At 38.2% G+C, this 10,105-nt stretch overlaps 1 protein-coding gene across 1 annotated transcript; it reads left to right on the top strand.

Moving 5' to 3' along the window:
- The first annotated feature begins 539 nt into the window (after positions 1-539).
- SLC10A2 (solute carrier family 10 member 2) lies at positions 540-9,751 on the top strand. The gene is made up of 6 exons (XM_074816928.1): positions 540-961; positions 4,081-4,199; positions 5,358-5,446; positions 7,555-7,730; positions 8,360-8,517; positions 9,618-9,751. The coding sequence occupies exons 1-6, from the start codon at positions 540-542 to the stop codon at positions 9,749-9,751; spliced, it is 1,098 nt and encodes a 365-aa protein (XP_074673029.1).
- Positions 9,752-10,105: the final 354 nt, after the last annotated feature.

Consider the following 10,105-nt stretch of genomic DNA (forward strand, 5'->3'; position numbering starts at 1 on the left):
TATTATACTAGAAATACACCCAAATGAGGATCTCACCACATTCAGATGAGCCTGTGTGTTCACTTAGCAAGAGTTGCAGCTTCAAATCCTATCTCAAGACCTCTACTCGTGGTTTCTTGCGTCTCAGTCGCTCACCCCACAGACCCCTGTAATGCCAGTGATAATGCATGCATGAGCAGCTCTCCCGAAGACATACAAGAAATCCAAAGAATGAAGTCCAAACTTTCTCTTCTCATTTCATGTGCTCAGCTACACCACAAGCTTCCTTTACACCCTTAAATATTAACACAGCTATTCTCTTGATGTGACTTCTCATTATCATATGAATAAATGATTAATTGTCACTGTACCGAGCGAGTGCAACTTTTATAACTATATGAATCAGCACTGTGCCAAACCCTTCAAGAATAGTAAGAGTGTTCAAGTATTTATTGCACTTTATTGCTTCCTGGATCATTTAAAAGGAGTCACTGACAAACAGCCATTTACACAGGCTTGAAAGTTTGCCTCGGATGTACTGAGCGGTTCTGTATTTCAAAATGCAGACATACCTTCTTTCCCAGCAATTTAACACTAGGTCTTTTGCAGAAAACTCCACAGCTTGTCCAGCAAATGCTACTATTTGCAATGGCACATCTTGTGTGTTACCAGAAGATAATTTTAATGAAACTTTGAGCATAATTTTAAGTACTGTTCTAACAGTCATGCTGGCTTTGGTGATGTTTTCCATGGGCTGCAATGTGGAACTTAAGAAATTCTGGGGCCATGTGAAGAGACCCTGGGGTATATTTGTGGGTTTCCTTTGCCAGTTTGGAATTATGCCTCTCACAGCCTTCTTGCTGTCCTTGGCCTTTAATGTGCTTCCTATTCAAGCTGTTGTGGTGCTTATCATGGGATGCTGTCCAGGGGGAACAGCCTCTAATGTCATCGCTTACTGGGTGGATGGAGACATGGACCTAAGGTAAGAGCAGCCATTCTCTAAGTAGTTCATGTGGCTTTTTACGTTGTAAACTTTATATTGAAAAGGACTGTCTGATTTTTTTCTTAGCTTCCTGGCCTATGCATGGTGGAGCTTTTTTCTTGTAAAGATGTTTGGTTACTGTAATAGTAGTAAATATAGCCAGAATATCAAATATCCTTGGTTCACTGAGAATTCATGTAGAAGATAGCACAACAGAATTGTGCATATGAGAAAATGTCTTTACTATAAATCTTCAGATCCTGAAAAAAATATAATTTATGAAGACCGCTAAGATACTAAGGATTATGAAATCTTTGTCCAAGTTAGAACTATTTTTGTGATTTTGTTTCTCCCAAGATCTTGGGCAGTAAAAAAAAAAAAAAGACTAACAAAGGATTTTAGGATCTGAATCCTCTGTACAAAATAGTGGCTATGCAATAGTTCTTGAAATAATGTTTCTTGAAAAAGACCACCTGTGGAAAAATTTTTTCCTTCCTTTTGTGTTCTATACAATGAATAGACAGGCATAGATTTTCTCTTTGGGAACTAATACGAATGAAAATCATTTGTGGTAATTCTATCTGCTCCTGGAACCTTCTGCAAAGTCTTCAAACTGAGGGAAAATTTTACAGGCTAGAAGCCACTGACTAAGGCAGTCCTGTATATTGGGGGCAATGAAAAAATTCCTTTGTGGCGTAGTGTGATGGTCTCGGTGACAGGGTGCTCTGAACTCAGAAACAGATAGTAAGGCACCTGGCATGGCCTAGGACATCAAACATGCAGGACAAGTGAACCCTACTCTTGATGCAAATTCCATGGGAGTTTCATTAACTCTAACAGCCTTTAAAAATAAGCCATCTTTTTATTTTTAAATCCTGATTACTTTAAAATAAACAGGATCATTTCTGTTTCCCAGAGACTAACAAATTGGAGCATTCATCCAATTTATAATATGCTAGTCTGAACTAGAAATGGAAAAAATAATAGAAGAAAGAAAGATGTAGAGCTAGGATGAATAGACTAAGAGTGTTAATATTTGTAGCTTTAATAAGATATTTTTTCTACCCTTTGAAAATAGTGAACTTTTCTGTCAGAGACAGGTGTTAAAGTAATACCAGCTTTCGAATTATGCATGAGGTCAGCTCTGCTAATCACCAATTTCCTCACTGTGGAGGAAAGACCTAAGATATTAGGAACTGTAAGACACTTAATTTCAATAAATACAGGTCTAAGAAACCTCAGATGGAAAGATATCTAGCACAAGTCTGAAATTCTGTCCTAATCTTTCCTTGGAAGAATGCACTGAGCTAAACTCTGCTTTCTCAGCTCCTTAGGTTCAGAGTTGAGCCACTGAAATCAATAGTAAAAATCCAAATGATGATGCTATAAATATGAGTAGGGTTTATATCCCATGATGCTGGCAGAGGGTGAATTGAAAATACCTATAAAAGGTTATAAAGACCTTTACCTTAAGAAGCCAAAGGCTTTTGATGAGTACCTTTGTGACAATAATGCAGGGACCAGAGGATATGGGATGTACAGCAGAGACTGCAATACAAGCATCTTCAGTTGTTGATAGAAGAATAACAGTATAAGTAGGTTGGCTGGAGCCAGCACAGTATTGTAGAAAACCTGCCCATCATATCAGACAAGGTTTTGGTTTTAACTCATAATATTTTATATTTATACATAACAACCTATCACCATTATCTACAGTCCTGCTTCAAAATGTTGCAGTGCAAATAGACCACAAGTTAGAGCAAGAATTAATTTTCTACTGCTCATATAATCACAGAGATTAAGTATGAGGTTTTATACCTTTCTTAGTAACTCAGACCCAGATGATATCCTCTAAAGCTTCCCATAGGGACATTTGTTTTTGACATCTCTTGACGTTTCACAAGAACAACTGCTTCTGAAACACCATCTCCTCTTCTCCACAGCTCCCCGAGGAGCTTCTGTGAGCACAGGGACTGGGGTTAGAGAGAGTGCAGACTTTGGAGCAGGATGCAGATACAGAGACAGTACAAAGATGTAGAAAATATAGAGGTAGGAAAAATAAGCTCTTTCATCCATTTGGGTTTAACTTGACCTTAGTTGTAGCCCATGGCTCTTTTTAGTCTGTGTTTAGGAACTCTCTTGCCAGAGGGTCCTACAAAGTTTCATCCAAAGAGTGTGAAGAAGAGAGTGACAGGAACCAAAATTAATGCAGAAATTCCTGTGATTTCTGTATTAATTGTTCCAGATTTCTCTGGATCTGCCCAGTATTTGGGATGGGGTCAGTAGCCCCTTTTCTGAGGGAAAGAGACACAAAAGAGAAATCAGAAGTGAAGCTCATAAGGAATTTTCCAAAGAACACTGTCTCATTTTTATGTCAGAAGAGTGTGATTTGTAGGTGTAATTTTATCTATTCTAATCAGATTCTGAGAATTTTCTCCTTATTTTAGCTGTATTGTCTTTTCCTCCTTCTTCATTCCTCTAGCAGAATGCATCTTTTAGTATAAGGTGTATCAGGCCTGATGGTTTTAAGACTTTATATTTTAAAACAGAAATGTCTTTGCACAAATCAAGGAATAAACAAAACTTATGCTCAGCTTCACTGAGTAATTCTCAGCACCTACTCTTTGGCCTAGAGCAAAACAAGCAAGAAAAGGGAATTTTATTACTTCACACATCCTAGACAATGAATTTTTTTGGTCTGTGCTGTGGACTTTGGAGTGAAATTTTAACACTCTAGAACTGCTGGTATAATGGAAGGTTCCACTTGATGTCCATCTGACCCTGTCCAGCTTGTCACCCTTTCAGAAGGCAGACAGACAGACAGCATGCAGACAGACTTGCCAACAGACCTTCCTGATGGCCACCTGTCTGACTGCCTCGTTTGCACCGAAAGTTATTGTTCTGCAGCTGCAGAACACATTGATATTTATGTTCCTTTCTTTTCAGCAGAAGGCATTCCTTCCATTTAATTTTTTCTAACCTGATATACAGGAAAAATTGACCATAGCCAGCAGCATTTCTTGACCAACTTTTCATAAGCTCTGAAGTTGTATTAAGAAGATGAGAAAGACTATACGTTAGCATGAGATGAACTGTCACTCTAACCAATTTCTTTGCAGCATCAGCATGACAACTTGCTCCACGCTGCTTGCAATGGGAATGATGCCACTTTGCCTCTTTGTTTATACCAAGATGTGGACTGACTCTAATGCAATTGTACTCCCCTATGACAGCATTGGTGAGTCCAGTGAACCAGTACTTTCCCTTCTGACTGTCTCCTTTATCCTCCCTCTAGTAACAACCACCTTTATACCATCATCCTGCAGAGTCAGGATGTCATGAAGAGTTATGAAGAAATGACCCCAGATTTTTAAAAATATTCATCCTTCTACTTTCCAATAACTTCCATGGGAAATAGGTACCTAGATCACTTCATGTCATCCACAGCTCTGCAGAACAGACTTGAAGTCACTATAAATAATGTGCAGATACTTATGAGAAGATTGTGCATGTTTTTCTTTCCAAATGATTTGGAGACCTGTGTGGTACTGGGATAAGAATATAGAATAATTCACAGAGGAATAGCTGTTTCCCCTGGATGAAAGTGTTTGTAACAGCTTTAAGGCACAATCCTGCAAAGTGCTAAGTGCGGAGGCCATAATCTGGCAAAGTACTTAAGCACACGTGGATAATTATGCAAGTGATTAAAACTGCTGAGTCTCTTTGAAAAGCCACAATCTGCACCACCAGGAGTGGCTTCATTTGACTTCCTGTCAAAAATCTCATCCAGCTACAAAGAGAAAATAGTCAAAGTATTTGGAAATACATGCTCCAGTGCTTTGCAGAGCTGTAGCCCTAGTGCTTATCAAGTGCGGTTCCATGTTGTGCTAATCTTGAAAGCCAGCAGAGTCACTTTCATATTCTTCAATTTAATTTCCCATTGTCCTGAGGAAAAAAAATCACATACATCGCTTGTGCTTTCAAAATAAATACTGGAGGGGGGAGGCCAAAACAAAAGAAGCTCTAAACCGGTTTTTGATATGGTACAGTAGCAAAACACCTGCAGACAAAATGAACATTTAATATAGCTACTCACATCACAGGATAGTGATGATTAGCACACTCAAATTTCTGTCTGCCTTTCTGATGCAGGTGAATGAGCATGTAGCTCAGCAGAATGGCAATTACTTCAACAGGCTGCCAAAGATAACAGACTTTATAGAAAAGCAAATGGGCAGGTGTGTGTAGAGCACGCATGCGTACTCTGGGGTGTGCATATCAGAAACATCCTCTGAAGGTTTGCTCTGTACCCCCAGCCACTTTACTCCGTGTCTGTCCTCCTGTCGTGAACTTCTGCACAATACATGGGTTTAAATTCTCTTCTCCTTTTTTACAGGAATTTCACTGGTGGCTCTTATAATTCCTGTTTCGTTTGGAATGTATGTTAACCACAGATGGCCTAGTAAAGCAAAAATCATACTTAAGGTAGGATATATAAGGCTGAAGCATTAGTAATTATGGATAAATTATAGAAACAGCGGCATCACTGAAGCAGTACATTGCTATTCATAGTATTAATATCTGACTTCATAAGAGCTGGGAAGTTTTCAGCAGAAAACAAATAAGACACTGTGGAAATGTACTGCTTTTCCCCTGCACAAAAGTGCATGAGTTGCATACATTATTAGAAACCATCATTATCCAAAGAGCCTACTTTTGTCTTTCACTACAGCTATGTTAGTAATTGAGTTCAGTTTATAATGTAAGCTGAAATTGGAAGGAAAATCATTCAGGTCAGCAGGAAGCAGTTTTTCTCTGCAAAATAATAAAAAATGAAAACATTCCGGATCAAGAAAAACCTTTCTGCAATTTTGAGTGTAGAGTCAATTTTTATTAAAAAAAATTTTGAAAATGTTCTAACTTTAAAAAATCTAACAAAACTATTTTCAAAATTCAACTATCTTTACAAGATAGTTTCAGATGTATCAAAAATACTGTTTTTTTTGGCAAAAACTATTCTCACCAAAATAATAATAATAATAACAACAACAACAACATCAATTTACCTGCATTTAGTGTTAACAGCAAATTGATCATTCTGAACATTAGGTTTAGGTTCAAAGTGATTGTCAGACGTGCTGAGTAGCCTTGGCCTTTGTTAACCATTCTTAGTTAACACATATATTTTCTAAATTTTCTTTAAAAAACACTAATCTGGCAACTTGTTCTTCTACCTATACTTTGTTATCATTTCAGCTCAGGAAGCATAGAATACAAATAAGGTCCTTTTATGTCAATTCATTTTCTTAAACTGTTAGCTTAGTGTGTTGTATTTTTAAAGGCACTCACAGATTACTTATGAACTTGGATACTATTGAGTGCTGGTTTCAAAATCATATTATTCCTGTTTAATCAGTTAAGGGAAAAACATGGACTTGAACTCACATGAAAAGAAACTCTACTTGCTCTTTCAACAAAACACTGTTTCATCCTCTTTCTTACCGAGTGGGTGAGCAACCCACAGTAGAGTCCATTGACAGCTTGCTTTATGTAGGACGACGAAGCAACAAGTGAAGATTGAGCCGTAGCTGTCAGATTAAGTCTATATAGAGAGAAATGGAGAAAAGAGCACAAAGACAGTGTGTCAGGTGAAATAGAAGATCTTGTCATGGCCAGACCATGTTTCTTCTTCCTAGGTGCATGTGGTTAATAGGTCAGTCAAACAAAAGTACTTGTTCACTCAGTGCTCTTAAAAAGGCTTCAGTCAAAGACCGATGAAGCCAGTTCAATGGGAATACACATTTTAGCTGAGAAATGGATTGTCCTAAGCTTAGCCCTAGAAGACTGCTGGTGAGATCCCTGGCAATATATGCCATAAGGGCAGACATGTCACTTGGATATTGAGAAGAGAGTGAGTTATCACTTTTTTTGGCAAGCAGTAGTGAAGATCTCAATACATTCAGCCACAGGGAATAAAATCAACTCAGTGACTATATCTATGTAGAAATGCTATAGGAGCTAATTTTCAAACACAAATTTTCAGCCACATTAAAGATTTACTCCTCCACTTGGCAAATAATTTCCTATCACTAACAATCTATCGTCTAGTTAACATATGTTATACTAAGCTCCAGAGTATGACTGTTCAAGTGGGGAGGAAAAGTGCATTATACTACCTATTAGGCTGTCAGTTTCCCAGCAACTCTGGGGATATTTTTCTAATGTGTGCACCATTACTCGTTCACATCACACCTGTGAAATTATTTTTAATCTCCAGTTCTAAGTACAATTATAGCCAAGACTTCAAGAGACTAGTTTTACAGGTATCTGCTACTGATACCTATTATAGCTGTGCCTTGATCTATATCTGTAGTCACACGTTAAAGTACATCATACATCTCCTGTTTGGGAAAAATGGCAGCTATCTAATCTGTCTGCCAGCTGTGAATTACATTGCCGTCAATTTTAGGTTTTATGTTTAAGATGTTTCGGTGACTCAGAGACACTCACAGGCATGTTTGACATTACGTTTGATGCCATTACATTTTATTGGGGTCTCTTATTCACACAGTTCTTCTTCTTTCCCTTCACAGATCGGTTCCATCGTGGGAGCGATCCTCATTGTGCTCATTGCTGTGGTTGGGGGAATACTCTACAAAGGCTCCTGGATTATCTCACCCAAATTGTGGTACATTGGCACCATATTTCCAGCAGCTGGCTATTCTCTGGGATTCTTTCTGGCCCGCGTAGCTGGTCTGTCTTGGAACAGGTATGGAATTCTCTGTGACAAAGACCTGTAGCCTTTTTTCAGCTGTAAAAAAAGTTTTTATTTAATGATTAATCAATGTTGAGAATGCTCTCTAAACATTAGATATGCTACAGAGTCACTCATTCCCCAACACAGGTTTTGGGATAAAAATGTGTGGATAAAAATTTTCTTGTGCATATTCTTACTTACAGATTCTGACTATATTATACTGACTATACTGATTATACTCCAATCTTTCATATGCCTTCCCCTTGTGTGCCCATGTCCTACACTTAAAATGAGTGAAACAGACCTGACTTATAAGTGGGTTAGTACTGCAGTAGAATTTCTCATGAAGATGCAGCATCCTACAATTTAGAACATCGTTACAAGAGAATGAGATAGTGAGTGCCACATACATGGCTTGAAGGTGGATCACAGTCATTTACAATTGTTGAACTGCCATAAATTTTGTGTGTTCTGGTGGTAACCGCCATATGACTTGTGGAGTGTTTTGGTGACTATGTGATCTGAAGGATACCATTTTCTTAGTTATTCATTACTGTATGTTTCTTACTTATCCAGATTACTAAAAAGCATAAGGACCCAGGGCTGCTATTTCACAATATTCTTTGTATTTTTCCCTTTAGATGTCGTACAGTGTCTCTGGAAACAGGCATGCAAAACACTCAGCTGTGTTCAACTATAGTACAGCTCTCATTCACTCCTGAACAACTTGAAGTGATGTTTACTTTCCCACTCATCTACAGCATTTTCCAGCTGTTGTTTGCACTACTAATTTTAGGAGGTAAAGTATATATATTTTTTCTATCACAGCATTATAATTATCATTTTATTATTATAAGTCTCATTTTCATGGATATGGAAAAAACAAGAAGGGATAAAAATAATCAAATGAAAAATAGTTAAGTAATGACCCAAATAATTACTAAGCATAGCTACTGTGCTGTGCCCTGTACATAACTCAGAATATACATGGCTCAGTTCAAGATTTGGAAGAGCCCTTTTTTTCAACACAAGGGAGGGGATCTCCACCACCTACAACTGGGCACGTGAGAATACATTGAGCACAGGATTGTTATTACCCTTGGGTGAGGAAGGGCAAATACATCTTCCTGCACCACTCTGGGGTGCCTGGGCTTACAGCTGCCCCGCAGGGCCAGTCCCACAAACATGAACAAACTCCCTCTCCTACCAGCTGTTGAGAGAACAGGCATTAGCTTCATGGCTGATGTGAGAAAATATCATCCATTAGAGGTAAATGTCCCTTTTTCCTCCCTCATACACCTCTCATGAGTTACACTGCTGCTACTACAACTAACCTACCGAGGGTCAGAACCTTATACCTGTTGCTCACACCTAAAATCAGCTGTGACTGTTGAGCTCCCACTCCCAAACCAGCTGTCTTACCCGACACCAGAGCACTGCCCTAGGGACACAGCCTGCAAGGTGCAGCCCCAACTCCGACCTCTCTGTCAGGCAATGGTGTGGGGACAGACAAGCCACTTTATCCCAGCTCCTGCCAAACAGAACACAAGTAGAAGTAAGGGTCAGAACCACAGACCCAGCCAAGAGCCAAAAGGCTTCCCCAGGGAAACAGGCAATACTTTTAAAAGTCTCTGCACACCATAGGAACACAAAGCAGTCAAACACCAAATGCAGAATTTAAAATGTTTTCCTTGTTATTTTCTAAATGTACTTTTCCAGTGACGAGTGTTGTTGACATAAAATAATTAAACATAGCTTTAAAGAAACTGTCTGGAGGTGTTGAAATGTTTTAGCAATATAAGGAAGGAAAATGTTGCATGGTTACATATTATTACAGTGTCTTTTTCAGGTAATTGTTATAAGTTCTTTATATAATACTAAATATATATTGATTTCCAGGCTACCGTGTTTACAGAAGACACCGGGTCAAACAAAAGACAGATGTCGAGAAAACAGAGGAAAAAGAGGATTCAAAATCAACGTCATCACATGCTAAAACAAATGGAGGATTTATATCAAATGACACCAAATAGACAGTTACCTCTGTTCCCACCAGCTGGAAAGATATAAGATATACAGTTTTCTTAAAACTTTTTTTTCACATGCCATTGCTTTATGGAAATATTTAACAAAAGGAGAAGTTCTGCTGATATTGTACAGTAAGACTTTAAAATTATTAACTTATGAAAGATTTCTACTTTGATTTTGAACACAGTTTCTGCCACAATTGTAGAATCTGCTTTTGAAACTAATTCCCTAAAAATATTTAATGTTTTTTTATGGCTTAAAGAAAGGCAGAATAAAGGTGGGCTATTGCTAAAAAAACAAGCAGATATTTGCATTACCGGCTCCAGCCCATGATCCTGCAAATCTGTCTGCTGGTGTCA

This window comes from Strix aluco, chromosome 2 (genome assembly GCF_031877795.1).
Source record: "Strix aluco isolate bStrAlu1 chromosome 2, bStrAlu1.hap1, whole genome shotgun sequence".
NCBI classification, from domain to species: domain Eukaryota; kingdom Metazoa; phylum Chordata; class Aves; order Strigiformes; family Strigidae; genus Strix; species Strix aluco.